The 16,389-nt window shown below is 36.9% G+C and overlaps 2 protein-coding genes across 6 annotated transcripts; both read left to right on the plus strand.

The window, feature by feature from the left end:
• The first annotated feature begins 367 nt into the window (after positions 1–367).
• LOC137808613 (putative apyrase 7) lies at positions 368–9,809 on the plus strand. 4 transcript variants are annotated; one of them, XR_016519345.1, is made up of 4 exons: positions 368–2,781; positions 3,576–3,786; positions 8,567–8,900; positions 9,325–9,809. XR_016519345.1 is itself a non-coding variant. In XM_068609808.2 (3 exons), exons 1-2 carry the CDS (start codon positions 966–968, stop codon positions 8,875–8,877), a joined length of 2,127 nt encoding a protein of 708 aa, XP_068465909.2. In that variant the 5' UTR covers positions 368–965; the 3' UTR covers positions 8,878–8,900; positions 9,325–9,809. The 4 variants fall into 4 exon arrangements, 2 of the variants coding, with proteins under 2 accessions (XP_068465909.2, XP_068465910.2); XR_016519346.1 differs by having other exon boundaries at positions 9,333–9,809; XM_068609808.2 differs by lacking the exon at positions 3,576–3,786.
• A 638-nt stretch (positions 9,810–10,447) lies between these two features.
• On the plus strand, positions 10,448–14,871 carry LOC137808614 (Phospholipid/glycerol acyltransferase family protein). Of its 2 annotated transcripts, none has more exons than XM_068609811.2 (5): positions 10,448–11,407; positions 11,489–11,616; positions 11,839–11,924; positions 12,013–12,150; positions 14,368–14,871. In XM_068609811.2, the coding sequence occupies exons 1-5, from the start codon at positions 11,199–11,201 to the stop codon at positions 14,650–14,652; spliced, it is 846 nt and encodes a 281-aa protein (XP_068465912.1). In that variant the 5' UTR covers positions 10,448–11,198; the 3' UTR covers positions 14,653–14,871. The 2 variants fall into 2 exon arrangements, with proteins under 2 accessions (XP_068465912.1, XP_068465913.1); XM_068609812.2 differs by lacking the exon at positions 14,368–14,871 and adding an exon at positions 12,737–12,937.
• Positions 14,872–16,389: the final 1,518 nt, after the last annotated feature.

Genomic DNA, 16,389 nt, shown 5'->3' on the forward strand with positions numbered 1-16,389 from the left:
CAAAATCTGTAAGAAAATATAAATGAATTTCAAATCTCGATCCTCAACACCATTTATAACACATCATTTCGAATATAGAAATCCAAAACTCATAACTCACTTTCAGATATGAACATTCGGAAGCTTACACAAAATACGAAAATGATGTTTCGTATATCAAAATCTAAAGTATATAACCATCACTTCCAGATTTCTGCACCCGTATGCAAAAATGAAGTCAATGACAATGTTGAGTTTTAAATTTTTTGTTGGATGAATGTCTTAATGGTGCAGGGAGAAAAACCTAATTTTAAATGTAGAGAAATGAGCCTTAAAGTAGGGTCAATTAAGCCCATATGGCCCAAGAATTAAAGGAAATAGCAAAACTAAGAAGGCAATTTCTCCATACAACATATCAATTCCAACATGCACCGAATCTGTTATTAAAAATGATAAAAATATCCCTCTTAAATAACGAAAATAACCTTTACATAAAAGGAAAGTGTAAATAAAAATTACTCCTAGAAGCTTTTATCCAGAAATATTCCGAATTTTAATTTCCAAAACATTTTGGATTCTAAATTTTTTTTATCTAAAATGCATTTCTAATTTTGTGTTTCGGAATGTATTTTTTTTTTTTTGAATTTTATTTATTCTTCCAGAAATAAGGGTAATTTTAGAGATTTAAAAAAACTATAGAATACATGTTAAAATTGACATGGTGTAAGAAGAAATTGCCTACTAAGGAAAGAAAGGAGAAGAAAAAACCGGTTTGGTTGTTGTGGTGTGTGTTTTTGCACTCACCAACGACGCAGTTCTGTGCAGAGAGATCTGCGTATATTCCATTTCCGTCTTCACTGCACTTTCATCTTCAAACTGACACTACCCAACATAACTACCTCTTCTCTCCGATCTCATTCAACTCAACAACCACCATGCACCATTAACCCCAACCCAGATCCAATCCAACACCCTCACACAGAGACATGATCTTTGGCAAACTACAAGGCGTCAAGAACAACCTCCGAATCTCCGCCTCCCTTCAGGATCTCTCCTCCTACCGGAACATCGACCCCGAACATGGCCTTCTCCGAGACCCATCCAACGCAAGTTTCTCCAAAACCAAACCACTCCAACTCCCCACCCCGGTTCGCCGGAAATGTCTCGCCCCGATCGCGATCATGGCCCTCCTCCTCCTCCTCCTTCTTCTCTACACCTTCTACTCCCACCAAGCCTCCCCCAAATACTACGTCGTTCTCGATTGCGGCAGCACAGGGACACGTGTCTACGTCTACAAGGCCCAAGTCCAACAGCCACACTCCACCAACCTCCCCATCGCCATCCAATCCCTGAAAGACGGCCTCCGCAAGGACCCCGCCAGTGGCCGCGCCTACGACCGAATGGAGACCGAACCGGGCCTCGACAAACTCCTCCACAACTTGACCGGTTTGAAAACCGCGCTCAAACCGCTTCTGAAATGGGCGCAGAAGCAGATTCCAGAGCCTTCCCACCGGTCCACTTCCCTGCTCCTCTACGCCACCGCCGGGGTCCGGAGACTTCCCTTCGATGACTCCAAGTGGCTGCTCGATAATGCGTGGAACGTTCTGAAAGGTTCGCCTTTTGTGTGTCGGAGGGATTGGGTGAAGATCATTTCCGGCACCGAGGAAGCTTACTTTGGTTGGATTGCGCTTAATTATGACAGTGGCATTCTCGGAGTTGAGCCCCAGAAGGAAACCTACGGTGCTCTTGATCTGGGGGGTTCTTCTTTGCAGGTGACGTTTGAGGGTAATAAGCAACAGCATTTGAATAGTGAGACTAGTTTGTATGTTAGGATTGGGTCTGTGAACCATCATTTGACTGCGTATTCACTTGCTGGTTATGGCCTCAATGAGGCCTTTGATAAGTCTGTTGCGCGTGTTTTCAAGGAGTTTGGGTATGGTATTGCGGATGTTATGAAGGGGAATCTGGAGCTTAAGCATCCCTGCTTGCAGTCTGGGTACAAGGCGCGCTACACGTGCTCGCATTGTGGTGCTTTGGAGAATGGAGGGGAGAGTCCTAAGGTTGAGGGGAATGGGAATGTGTCGGGGAAGAAGACAGGAATTAAGACCATGGTCACTCTTGTTGGCGCGCCCAATTGGCAGAAGTGTAACGCGCTGGCCAAGGTTGCTGTTAATTTGTCTGAATGGAGTGATGCCAGTCCTGCGCTGGATTGTGAGATTCATCCGTGTGCTCTTCGGCATAACTTGCCTCGCCCTATGGGACATTTTTATGTGATTTCTGGGTTTTTTGTGGTGTATAGGTTTTTCAACTTGAGTGCAGAAGCCACGCTTGAGGATGTGTTGGAGAAGGGTAGGGAATTCTGTGAGAAGAGATGGAATGTTGCAAAGAAGAGTGTTGCTCCTCAGCCCTTTATTGAGCAGTACTGTTTCCGGGCGCCTTACATTGCATCATTGCTTAGAGAGGGTTTGCACATTACTGATAAGAGTATAACTGTTGGTTCTGGAAGTATCACTTGGACACTTGGAGTGGCTTTGTTGGAAGCTGGGAAGTCGTATTCTGTTAGGTTTGGCCTTCGTGGTTTTGACTTGCTTCAGATGAAGATGAATCTACTTGTTCTTATTCCCATTTTGATACTTTCGTTTATTCTTCTGCTTTGTGCTTTATCGTGGGTTGTCAATTGGATGCCAAGATTTTTCCGGAGACAGTATCTTCCATTTTTCAGGCATAACGGTGGGTCCACTGCATCTGGCCTTAATATCCCATCCCCATTTCGGTTTCAGAGGTGGAGTCCAATCAATTCTGGTAAGCTAATTGCACAACTGATATCTGATTTTTTGATGATCCAATTACGTACTTACAATACAAATAAGTTAAACACATGGAAGCATGCACATTGATAAACATATTCCGATTGATTTTGATGATTTTCTCTTATTCACACCTGTTCCACGATAATCTTCTTCTTCCTTCTTTGGTCATTGCTTCTTCTGCCATTCTTGAACCCTCCAGTCCGTATTATATCCATCCAAATGAGAACCCGTTTTTGGTTCTCATTTCCATCATTCTTGATGGATCAAATTTTATAACTGGGCTCAAGCTATGTCCATGTCCCTCAAAATGAAAAACAAATATGCATTCATCAAGAAACCAGGAGCAATAGAGTCACCTCTATCATGGAAAAGGTGCAATAGCTTAGTTCTTTCTTGGCTGTACCATTTAGTTTCAACCGAAATTTCTACAATCATCATTTGGATGACTGAAGCTTACAATACATGATTTGAAAGGTAGTTTTTCTCAGGGCAATTATGCTTGTATTTCTCATCTCTGCAATGAGATATGCTCTCTTGAACAAGCTGATGTGTCTGTGACCTATTTTACCAAGATGGAAATACTTTTGGGGCAACTTCCACCCAATTCCTGCCCCTGCTGTTCCATCTCAGTGTTGCTGCAACGCCCCTAAAACCATCCAGCATGATTGTGTCTTATCCTTTCTCCATGGCCTCAATGAAAATTACATATATGTTAAGTATCTAATTCTTTTAGTGGAGTCCTTTCATCTTTGAATAAGGCGTTTTCTATGGTGTGTGACTCTACAGAACAGCAACTCCAAATTGGCATTTACCTGATCCAGAAGCTCTCACAGTACAAGCAAAGCTCCCTCTTTCTCAAAGTCATGGCCGAGCCAAATTTTTTCCTGCAAAATCTGTTTCTGCAAGGCTATACACTCATTTGTGGTCACACACAAGTCATAATGTTGATAGATGTTTTCTTAAGCACGAATTCCCTCCAGGGTATAAGTCAAAAAAGGTAGCAAATAATGTTTCTTCAGCCATAACCTATCGATTCCTTTGCTGATTATTCTCCTCCTTTATCTGGTATCAGTAAATAGCAAGTTCAAAGTCTCTTGACCTAAATGCTTTTTTTTTCTCTTAATAATCTGACATACATTCCTCCTGCTCGAGGTGTCTTGAGTGTTCTACATGTTTTTTAGACTAACATCCCACTGACACATGTTTTTGAGACTAACATCCCACTGACACATGTTTTTGACACTAACATCCCACTGACACATGTTTTTGACACTAACCTCTCTCTTACACATGTTTTTGACACTAACCTCTCTCTGACACTCTTTGTTAGGCATTTAAGTAAAATAATATTTTGTTGTCTCAGCTCAGACACTTAAGCAAACATCTTGAATAGCTTGGACATTTGAATGGAGTCCATCGACATCTTATGGATAGACATTTAATGATGCTATAGAAAAAAAATATATTCAATTTTTTAAACATTCAGCTAAATATTTCGTGAGGCATATTTTCAATCAAATCTGAATTATCAATTTAAATATTGTGTTGTGTTGTTTATGCTTAGTTTCATTACACATACAAATGCACTTTGCTAGTGTTGTATATTTTGGACTTTAATTGTGTTGGAGTAGTGTCGATGTTCGTGTTGTGCCTTGTGGCTATATTAGAGTCGATGCTTGTGCTTAGGACACAATAGATTATTTTTGGTGAAAACGCATTGTGGTGCTTTGAATCTTGTAGCATTCTTCCTTGTCAGTGTTATGCACACAACTTATAATTTCTGATGACTCCATAAATGTATTTAATGTAATAACATGAAATTTCTGCAACTTAAACAAACATGTAGAAACCAAATGTATGTATAAATTATCTTGTGTATGGGATTGTACACTTGATGATTGACTGTTATGAATAGATATTGGTGTCAAGTTTTCTAACTTCTCAGGTTAACCTAGAGTGATGCAAATCCAATTATGCTTTATGCACCTTAGCATTCCAGTATATGAAACAAAATTAACTTCTCTTGAATTTCTTATTGATCATAGATATGGATAAGTAGAGCTTATAAAGGCTTAGGCAATCCTATCCTCACCTCATGAATTATAGCTTTGGGGTTGAATTAGGCTTTAGCTCAAATTCAAGATGATATTGGAGCCTGGATCCAATATTGAGCTACCCTCAATTATCCAAAGAAGAAATCAAACTACCCGTTCCCCACTGCTTTCCCAGTGCAATCTACCTGGGCAATATAGAAAAGTTCAGTCCTACAATCTCCATTCTCCAAATGTCAATCCTAACCGTGAGATATGTGTTGAGATCCCACATCAATTATAAATATGACTAAAGTATAGTTTACAATGGCTTGGACAATTCTTGTATGATTATGTCATGAGTTAGCTGTTGGAATTGAGTTAGGCCTAGCTCAAATTCAAGAACTTTTAATATCTGAGAAGAACATTGTCCCAACCTTCCTAGATTGGTATTGCCAGCATATGATATTTACACTTTCAATTTTGTTACAGAAGGAAGATGGTATCATTATAAGGATTGAAGTCAATCAAGCTTTCTTCTTGATTCAAATTTGTAAACAAACCCTATATATGAATAAGTTCAAAGCTTTTTCTGAAAAATTGCTGCCTCATTTCAGCCTAGTAAGTAAATAACTTGGGGTTCTTTTGTTTAGTGCATCTCCCAGTTCTTATTGTGTCAAATATTCAGAGTAAATTATACTTCCTTCCTTGAAGGACTCATTACATTCCTTTCTCCTCTCTTTTTTTGGAAAAAATATACACTGTTGTTTGCCGTGAGAGATGGATTTGTTTCATTTTAATGTAGATGAACCTCATAACAATAGTGAATTACTATGAATATGCCTCCCTATGATGTTTTATTTTTCTACATCTTTCAATGTCTTTGCAACTAAATTTGAACATCCATTACTTACTATAGTCTTTGACTGGGTTTAATGAAATATTAGCATCTCTACTATCAAATTTAGAATTTCATCTAAAATCTTTATTCATCTTTTGAAGTCTGAAAATTGGTAGTAAATGTTCAAGAATTATATTGAGAAAACACTCTAAAATGCTCATATATTCTCTTAAGAAAGTAGGATTTAAACCTAACTTAATCTCACAAAATCAGCTTATAAGATGGATGATTTGCCCCCACCTATATATTATAATTTGCTCATATCTCTATTCGATTTGGGCTCTTCAACACACCCCTCACACCAAGGAGTAGACATCTCGAGTATGGGACTTGGGGGGAATGCGATAGCGGGTGACACGAGACCCAACAAACTTGACTAGGATAGACTCACTTTGATACCATCTCAAGAAAATGAACTTTAAACCTAAGTCAAACTCACAAAATTAGCTCTATGTATTATAGTTTAGCCTTATCTCTAGTCAATGTAGGTTTCTCAACATAGGTCCTCATGACATCTCGAGCATGAGACTAGGGGGAGAACCTGATAGTTGGTGACACGACGCCTAACATCTTGTTAGAATATGCTTTGAATGACTCTGATACCATCTTTAGAAAGTGAAATTTAGTCATATCTCTAGTCTTGGGGTGAAGTGTAATTTAAACATTTCTCTAGGAAGGGGAGTGTAATTTACTTATTCTTTGTAATTCCCCTTTATTGGAGCTGCATTTCCAAAACCATGATAATGATTTGGCTAAGACATTTGACTGCACACATCATTGCATCATGACATGTAGCCAATGTTCTCTTACAAGAAGTTAATCACCTCATGTTTTTGTGTTGTGTGTCCATGTTGCTGCCAATATTTTGGAAAATTGCAGCCGTTGTTGGTGCAGAGGGATGAAAGCCCATCTTTGCCCATTTTTCTGAGTTTTCCAACCCATATGCTTTCATGATTTTGTTTTCTTTTTTATTTTATCTGAAGATTCCTATAGGTTCAAAGACCTTCTTCTTCATTCAACGCCAACTCTGACCTCTGTTCAATACAAACACTAAGCCAACCCTTAGACCACTGCTCGTTGGCAGTTATTTTTTACATGCCTGGTGTTTTTCTGGCACACCAAGTGCTCGCAGGCATCCTCTGCTGATCTATGCACCTGCATCCACGTCTCATGTCTTGCAGGTCTCCTGATCTGCTCTTTTTCTGATTCATGATTAACAATTTGCACGTCAGTCTGTGATCATTTTTATGTCCGACATTGACATGGCCCAAAACTCCCAAAACTTCTGACTCAAGTCCGATGCATCACTGCAAGATCCAAATGTAGGGATGCCATTTTTTCTGACTTGTCAACTTAAATTTTAAATCTTATCTTATTTTCAATCGAGATTGTGTTGATTAAGTCAAAAAACAAATCACCAAAATCAAAATCCATTACATTAAGTTACAAACTGCATCAATAGGAAACAATTTATGCACAAAATCCTTCTTCTCCGTTCTGCAGTGTTCTGTTCTGTTCTTCTCCTTCATCTCTCCTCCTTCCCCAGTGCACGCTCTGTTGTTGGCTTTACTGTCAACTCTAGCCACCTCCTCTGTGCGGCTTATTGTATTGTGGTCATCAGGTTTGCTTCCTTATTATTTTCTTTTTGTGTTTATTAATCTCCTATGGTTTGGAAAAACAGGAGCATGTCATTCATTGTGCTTATGCTCCTGTTTGTGCTTTCTACTGCAAGGCACTGATAATAATGCTTTTTTTTTTCCCTTTTTATTTATAAAGCCTACTCCTTTATGTTTTTTATTGTATTTATAAAGCTATACTACGACATTAGGAACTTACGTATAATTGTGAAGCTGCTTCCAGTAAAGCTGCTAATTTGTAACTTGATGAACTGGAACTAGAGGCTATGTTTTTCTTAGATGATGACTAAGGAGGACACAAAATCTGTTTTATGTTTTTAAAATTTTGGGAGAACTAGAAATATTATGACTTTATATTTATTTAGTGAGACTCATTATTATATGAAATATTATGACATGTTTGATCTTGTTTTTCTTGGAAATGTTTTGTAAGAGTTGCATTGTGAAATGATCTCTTATTCCTTTTTAGTGTTCTTTTTATAAAGGTTAATATCATAGATGATGAATGAATTTATAAATATTATATATATGGGGTGTTGTATATTTTACACATTAGCCATGTCGGAGTTGATGTTTCTTTGGTCCTCCATGAGGTGTTGGAGTGTCATAATGCTTCCAACACCATTGCACGCCTGACACTTATTGACACTGCACCTGTGTATGATTACTTTTTTTTTCTTTTCAGCTTAGACATGACTTGGACACTAGGCTTAGTCATAACTAACACTTCAGAGACAGTTATTATATAAAAATCAATTTACTATTTGAACTCTGATAAAGTCAGCTTAAAATAAAATATAAAATATTAAAAGATGATACTCTGTAGCATTGTGAGTCTCGTTATAATAGGGAAAAGAGTAATGCATCGCAAGTTGTTTTAGGAATCTTTGGAGTGAATCTTTGGTAGATGCTATGGCTGTGAACTGATGTTGTGAACAGTCCCTCCGTAAATGATACTGATTGAAAAACTGTAATTTACATTTGCAATTGATATGTCCTAATTATATACGTGCTGATGATGTAACATTTGCAATTGTTACAAGCGTGCATCATGTACTTTCACAGATACTATGCTTGGTTTTAGTTTCTTTAGAAATGATTGCTGAGCTTCTGCTTTTGGATACTTTGAATGTCGGTGTACTCTTTTTTGGTAATATTTCTTTGTGATTGCGAGCTTTGAAGTCATTGTATGTACCTATGGTATTGCAGGGGATAGAATAAAGACCCCACTCAGCCCAAGAACGGCAGGTTCACAGGATAGACCGTTTAGCCTGGGGCATGGTCCCGGTGATAACAGTGGCAACATCCAGCTGATGGAATCTCCCTTTCATCCATCAGCTAGTAGTGGTGTCTTGCATAGTTATTCTTCAAACAATTTAGGGCAGATGCAAGTGGACGGCAGTAGTATAGGGACATTCTGGTCACCCCACAGAAGTCAGATGCGTCTGCAGAGTAGGAGATCTCAATCTCGAGAAGACCTGCATTCTTCATTGGCTGAGGCGCATATGGTGAAGGTTTAGGGGATGCTCTTCTGAAAACTTTGGTATGCTAACACTGATATCTTTACCAATTCTTCATAGGCATTCTTTTTTATAACATCAGAATAGTTATAGGTAAATTCTAGTAAAACACACATGCATATTCTTTTTTGTTGATTGTCCTTTCTATATGTTTGAAGTTATTGATACAAATTTCTTGACCTTACTAATTAATATTTCCACGCATTTCTCCTATGTTTGTAAATGCTGTTGTTCATGAGCAACGAATTTTATGGCTTGACATGAGTTGTAGGCCAATTGAATTGGACTGCCCAACTTGAAAATTTTCTGGGCATTTTTCCTGAACATCTTGTCATTTGTCATCTGTAATGATACTTTTTTCACAAAAAGATATATTTGAGTCACTTCTGTATATTAATTTTCTCTAAATTTTTCATGCAAATTGTAAAACATTGATACGTGTCCCAGCATTTCAGTTTTTGTCATGGAGTTGACCAAGGGGGCTAAAGAAGAGTTGGCAAGATTCTTTAATTCCGTTATAATTTACATCTTCTGGATGACACTTCTAAACTGATTTCTTCCACAAGATGCATAGCACGACAAACAAGTTCCTATTCCATCATTGCTTACCACTCTCCTTTAGTGGCTACCGAGTCTCCATGTTCTGCAGTCACTGTACAGTTTCCCGGTGACCTTAAGCCTTCTGATGATGAATGAAGCATCAAAGTATGCCAGCGAGAAGCTCTTCAAACTGCTGAGATCTATTCATTTGTGACTATTTTCATACCATTTTTTAGACTAATAAACCTCCATTACTACAGAGAACCTCTCCTTGTTCCAGAGGGGACTTATGACCGGGAAGCTCTAAAAGTTAAAGCTCTAAGAAAAGTTGTAATATAGTATAAGGCTCATATCTTACATGTCAAATAAGCTATTGAATCCAGTTTCACTTATGCAACCTACTTACCCCCTTTTCTTCATCGTAAAGACGTTAATCCCACTTTCCATATGAAGCAAAGCGTTCCGCTTGAATATTTATACAGCAAACAGCATTCATTACGTTTAGAATTGCTCTAGATGTTATTGATTTTTGATGCTAGCCAACTCTATATTCGTGGAAGCTCTTGAAAATGTTTTACGTTTTGAAAATTGCTTATTCATCTTCAACATAGTAAAATTCGTAATGAAAAAATAAAAATACTAATAAGAATCTTCTGTACAAAGCAATTGCGACTTCATGGAAATTATAATCTAATTATATATGACAATTCATATATAGACAAGGGAAAAAGATTAGATGGTCTATAAATTCTAATTCCAAAATGTAATTAACTCTATTTGATTACTGAGATCTCAAGAGATTACATAAAATATAACTTCATCAAAACAGAGTCTCTTAAAATGTTGCACGCGCAATCAGAAAACAGAAAGGCATTAGGTTGGAGGTGTGATTCATATCAAGGATCATTGCGAATTTTATTTCTTAAAAACTAAATTCTCAACACGAACAATAAACAGGTATATTATAGTAAATAATGTTGCTAAACCTAAAAAGAATGTATATGTATAGCGCATCATAATGAAGAGGAATACCGAAAAAAGAGGAGAAATGAGTTTGAAAGTCGCTCACAGATATTGTGTCGAACAGGTGAGAGGCGCGAATGATCCTTGTTGTGGTGGTTCAGGCGCGAAGATGTATCTCAAGAAGTAAATGCGATGAGAGGGAGAGCTTGAGACACAGCGATGTGGTGGCCGAAGCAGAGCGAAGAGGAAGCAGAAGCAACACTTTTTGTGGAAGAGGGACCTTTAGGCACACTCGCATCACTGCCATCCTTCTGCTTCACTTAATTCCGATGCAAATAACAAAACCTTATGCATTTTATTTCATAATTCAAATTTCTTAAAAATTACTTTCTATAACATTTTTTTTAATTAAATTTTATACATTCTTAGGTAAATATCCTATTTTTTATTCCAAACACAAAATTAATTTTCTTAAAATAATTTTTCAGCAAACCTTTCTAAATAAGCATTTTAAGCTATATATATATATAAAAAATAAGATAGTATTTCAGTAATTTTTTTCAATAAGATATTATTATTAGACAACGGTTGACGATTTTAAAATAAAATAAATATGCAGGTGTAGTAGTAGTTGACAAAAATAACTACTGGATTAGATAAATGATGCAAACAAAAATTAAAAAGTGAAATTAGTTAGAGATATTTGATTAGTATAAAAGAAATTAGCTTAGAAGCAATTTGGTGTAAGAATTAGAAGAGAGAGTGCGATGTGTTAAAGGCAAGAAGCAGAGTGTGGTGAAGTGAGGTTGGTAAGTCAAATGTCACGCACCATGGAGTGGGCGGCGAGAACGGACCACTTCCGAGGCATTCCCAGAAAAATTGTGATTGCGGTGGTGGGCGCCTTCGCCAAAACGGTGTCGTCTGTTCTCAACACCACCTCCGTTCACAACGCCGACACCCTCCTCCGCCTCGTCCGCTCCAGACCCAGCCGTGTGCCACTCGTCACCGTTAGCAATCACATGTCCACGTCAGCACACTCTCTCACTTGAATTTTCTTTTTCTTTTTCTTTTTCTTTCTTGTGTTTATCTGTGAATGCAAATGGTGCAGCTTGGATGATCCGCTCATGTGGGGTTTTAAGGGTTTTCCCATCTTTGATACTAAGTTGGCTCGATGGGTTCTTGCTGCGGAAGATATATGCTTCAGGAATGCCCTCTATTCCTATATTTTTCGCCTTGGTAAGTCTACTGATTTCGTAATTGATAAATTATTAAATTGTTATTTCTTCTGGACTGATCTTGCAAGGAAAGGCTATTGTCATTTCCCCAACCTTTGTATATTTGATCAATTTTGGGTTGAAGCTTATCATAAATTATGCGTCAAAATATGCTGAAAAGGATATCTAGTTGTTTTTATAGGAGACTGTTGTTTTTCTGTTTCTAACTTGGTAACTTGCACAGGGAAATGCATACCTATTACAAGAGGAGGTGGAATTTATCAAGAGCACATGAATGAAGCTCTTGAGCGCTTAAAGAATGGAGAATGGGTATCTATGTAACATTTAATACTTTTCTCCCTCACAAGCTTAATGCTGAAGTAAAACTGATATATCATTTATGAATTTGTTATGGCAGATGCATACTTTTCCAGAAGGAAAGGTGAATCAAGAAGAGGCACCTATAAGGCGGTTGAAATGGGGAACTGCTAGTCTAATTGTTCGAGCACCTATAACTCCAATCGTATTGCCAATTTTCCATCATGGTTTTCACGAGGTAAGTTAGAACTTCTTTGCTTTTCCTAAAATTATATATCCTACTACACTTCTAGTTACGTTTTCTACCACAGTTGTAGCACTGTCAATTTATCAGTCTGTTGGAATAAGAAAGCCTCTATGATAAGCTGTCTCCAATTGTTGACATATTTGGGATTGAAGCATTTTATATCCTCTAGATGAACAGCACTGTCTTGCAAGGAAAACAGTTTTTATATTACTACCAAATATGTTGCAAAATAACCATTTAACTGGAACTATGAAGATAGCGTTGAGCATTTATCAATGTTTCAAGGACTATTTATTGTTAAAAATAAGTGTTGAGAACATGACTTGTCACTCTAATTATATCTACACATTCTATGTTTGCTCTGTCCAAGACTTCTTTTCTCATGCTTGCTTCCTTCTCTAGGCTTTCACTATGCTATATTTATAAATTGCTCATAACAATGTTCATGTTTTAATATAAATTATAATCATATTGATTATATATGCATTCTTGTATTAGCACGAGCAAGAGAACAAATTATTTCTACATAAATTTGTAGTTATTGTCTTGATGATCACTTGCAAAAGTGGTATTGTAGTGCTGTAGCAGCAGAGAGCGGTCCTTGGCTGCTACAAACTTCCTTCATAAAGTGTTTTGGGATCAGTGCTGAAATTTCAGACCAAAATCACAGATTTTGACATGCTACTGTAGCACAATGCCAATGGGTGGTAAAAGTCCCCTTTTTGGCCCTGTTTGAATGTCATTTTCAGGTAAAAATGAAATTCCGCCCACTTTTCTGACCTTCGGAAATTTAGGATTTTCCCTACTTTCCTTCCGTTGTGCCTCTGTTTCCCTCCCACTATTACTCTCTAAACTTTGAGGCTCGCCAACCCCCATCACTGAAATAAAATCTTCTCTTAAGCAGACCTTGTGTGTGTTTGTGGCCACTTTGTGTCTGTTTTGGTTAAGACTTGATGAGATCATGGAGTTTTTTCTTTTTATTATATTTTTTTTCTGGTTAGGAAAGACTTGGTTTATAAGATCATGGAGTTTTTTCAGTTGAGTGAAGTTTATTCAGATTGCTTATTGCAGTTGTACCCAATTCTTATCTAAGTAAGGGTTTTTACTCAGTGGTCAATTAACTGAATTCTTATCACTCGCAGTTCTCCATTTCTAGAGTGTGCAGGAATGCAACTAGGTTTCTTTAGGTTGTGGTGTTTCTACTTATCCACCCAGAGTTGTCTAGTTCTCTTTACTTTCTTATTTTTAACTTTCGGGGCACATCAAGACTGTTGCCTTTTTATTGTTAATTCTTCCTCACTGTGAGTCATTCAATTGTGGCTTGATTAAGTGCTAAATATCAAACTCCTACACCCTTTTGTAGCTTGGACCTAGGGTGCATTGAGCTGTCCAAGCATTGTTTGCCCAAGTGCTGAGAACCTATTCCCTTATCACTAGAACCTTTGTCACCTTGATATCCACTCTACAACCAATAAAGGACTAGGCAAAATTTGGGAAGTCAGCAGAATGCTTCTCGTCAGTTCAGACTTACATGAGCTTGTTATTATTCTCTCTGTTCAATACACCATAAATGTACCGTTGGTGTAAATCCAAAGAGGCTGGGCAAGGAAGGAATCTTCTTCACCTTTTGGTCTCTCGGGCTAGGCTAGAATGGATTCATTCCCACCTCTTGTCTATGATAGTTCAGTCTTCAGGGGCCATAAATGAACAATATGTGCGTAGCATTTTTGGGGCCAGCCACTACACCACTGTATGAAGATTGATAGCTATGTTTAAAGTCGTGAGAATTCTTTAAGGATAAAGATGAAGATTTCTGTAGTCCTATATCTGATGAATTTTCATAATTTAATATTATATTGGCCTGAAGGCGGCACACTAATAATATTTCTGCATTACGGGGACTTGATCTGCATTAAGAAATCGTCTTATTGTTACTAGGGATACATATTTGTAAATTTGAGTGATTTTGTAGATTTCTGACAGACTGCTTTCAGTAATTCTTTTATTATACAGTTTTTATCAATGCTGTGTCTTTTGTCCCAACATAACCGCTATAGATGTCCAATAGTAAATAGGCAAGCTTCCTCACGGTTTTCTTTCTGCATGGTTTTGATCATCTATATAGTTCTTAGTAGTTTAATAATTGAACAGTTATTATGTTGTATGCTTATTCTGGTTCTTAATGCTGGGTTCTGATTATATTTCTAGGTGATGCCAGAGAAATATATGTTTGATAGACGACCTCCTTTACCATTATGGAATAAGAAAGTTGACATTATTATTGGCGATCCAATTGAATTTGACCTTCCAGCAATGAGGCAAAAGGCTATTTCCCAATCTCGTAGTGAGTCATTCCCAACTGCTGGATGGCCAAGCACTTGTGATGGTTTGGATGAAGCAGCACAAAGATGTCTCTACGCCACAATTTCAGAGCAAATCCATGCTGCAATGGAGAGATTAAGGTGTTTTGGTAAAAGTTTTCTGAGGTCATAGGTAGGTTGAGTCAGAGATTAAGGTGTTTTAGATATTGAATCATTCTTTGTTATTGTAATTGATAGTTGAGCCAGAACTATTCGGTTTCTTAAAATCAAGTTTCATTCAGTAGAATATATACAAGTTTGTAGGGTAGATGTACAGCCCAAAATTAGATGGGCTTTGTATTCCAAAATCCAAAATTTCATTTGAAGAATAAAAATTTGGAGTCCATGGTAACTTTGGGTTGTGTATACATGCATGGACATTGATCCTTGGCATTTTAGTAGTGTCAATATCACCTAGGCCATTTCTTTCTGTGTGATGTACTATATCCTAATCCATGTTTTCATTTCATATGATGTGTCTGTCGTATCGTCCGTATTTATTTGTCCACATGGTGCTGGTCCTATTTGCTTTGCTCCCTTCTTTTGTGGTCCCCATCATCACTCTCTCTTTTGCTAATAAATTCACTGCTAAGACCGAAAAACAAGGGCAGACAATATCATTCTGTGTTAGAGAAATTCAAAAATTTGTTAGCAGAAGATGCATTAGTAGGGCCTTCTGGTAGGGCAAAACAAATACTAATGGTTGCATTTATAAATTAAACTTACACTCAATGTTATGCATGATCTAGTTATAAGATTTACAGCCAGTTCAGATAAATAATAAATGTCTTAACAAACACTTACAAGAGAAGAAAAAAAAATATTTTTAACAAGTTAAAATTAACTTTCTAGGCTTATAGAAAAACTTCGAGAGTTGTAATAGCTGACTTTGGCTTTTGAGGGAAAAAATGACGTGTTTTATCCAGTTCATTTATGCTCTATTAACGACAAATATAAAAAAAGTCACTCATAAAACTAAGTTGTTGTAAATGTGGTTTTGAAAAAAAATCTGTGGTATAGCAGAATAAAAGTGAAAGTATGAATGAGCATTTTGGTATGTGGGATTAAAAAATTGTCCGTATAATATTCCATCTATTGCTTTGTTATGTTCCATAGATCTTTTTAAAAATAGAAAAAGTATTTTCGTGTTGTCTGGTGTTATATTCTTTGGGAAAAAAAAGGCTTCCAAATTCAAATACATTTGGCACCGCTGAGATATTTCTTTGATCAATTTCGGCCTTAAATAGTTTGCAGTTTTCTGAGAAACAGCAATGAACAGTAGCTATCTGCCTTCTATAATCTTATTGGTTTGGCTCAATAAAGAGCACAGCTTCTGTTGTGTTAAACTTTTTTGCAACTGGAAACTAAAGAGTGTTTGGTCAGTATTTGTTGTCGCAAATGGTGTAGCATTACACCTTGAATTTGACATGATGTATCAGCAATCTTGTACATTACCAAATAGCACTTTCTTTTTTGTTTTTTTTGCATTGTTTGCCTTTTAAATCTGTCAATAAAAATAGGTTAAATTATTTGTGATATAATAATGGTTACAAATAATTAGGTTGTATTCTTTGTTTTCTTTATTGAATATATTTGAGTGTTTTTTAATGAATCAATTTACATTAGAGATCTCAGCCTAATCACAAATATACCCATTCAAAAAAAGTTGCAGGCCCTTGACCCTCAAGCTGGAACACTACAAGAATTTTGAATTTTTCTTGTAGAACCCTACAACTAGGTCCACTTGAGAAATCCTTTTTCAATATCACAAATTCGTTAAACAAATAAAAAAATATCATAAGAAAGATATCTCTTACATTTTGATGAATTGACAATTAATGAACACTTACACATGCCTGATCACAAATTT

Source organism: Phaseolus vulgaris, chromosome 3 (genome assembly GCF_051622355.1).
Source record: "Phaseolus vulgaris cultivar YP4 chromosome 3, ASM5162235v1, whole genome shotgun sequence".
NCBI lineage: Eukaryota > Viridiplantae > Streptophyta > Magnoliopsida > Fabales > Fabaceae > Phaseolus > Phaseolus vulgaris.

Bases quoted from the DNA above. Each gene is read 5' to 3' on its own strand.
- LOC137808613 (XM_068609808.2), top strand. From the start codon at position 966: ATGATCTTTGGCAAACTACAAGGCGTCAAGAACAACCTCCGAATCTCC. The intron at 2,782-8,566 runs GTAAGCTAATTG...ATGGTATTGCAG, and splicing joins GTGGAGTCCAATCAATTCTG to GGGATAGAATAAAGACCCCA.
- LOC137808614 (XM_068609811.2), top strand. From the start codon at position 11,199: ATGTCACGCACCATGGAGTGGGCGGCGAGAACGGACCACTTCCGAGGC. The intron at 11,408-11,488 runs GTCAGCACACTC...CAAATGGTGCAG, and splicing joins GTTAGCAATCACATGTCCAC to CTTGGATGATCCGCTCATGT. The intron at 11,925-12,012 runs GTATCTATGTAA...TTGTTATGGCAG, and splicing joins GCTTAAAGAATGGAGAATGG to ATGCATACTTTTCCAGAAGG.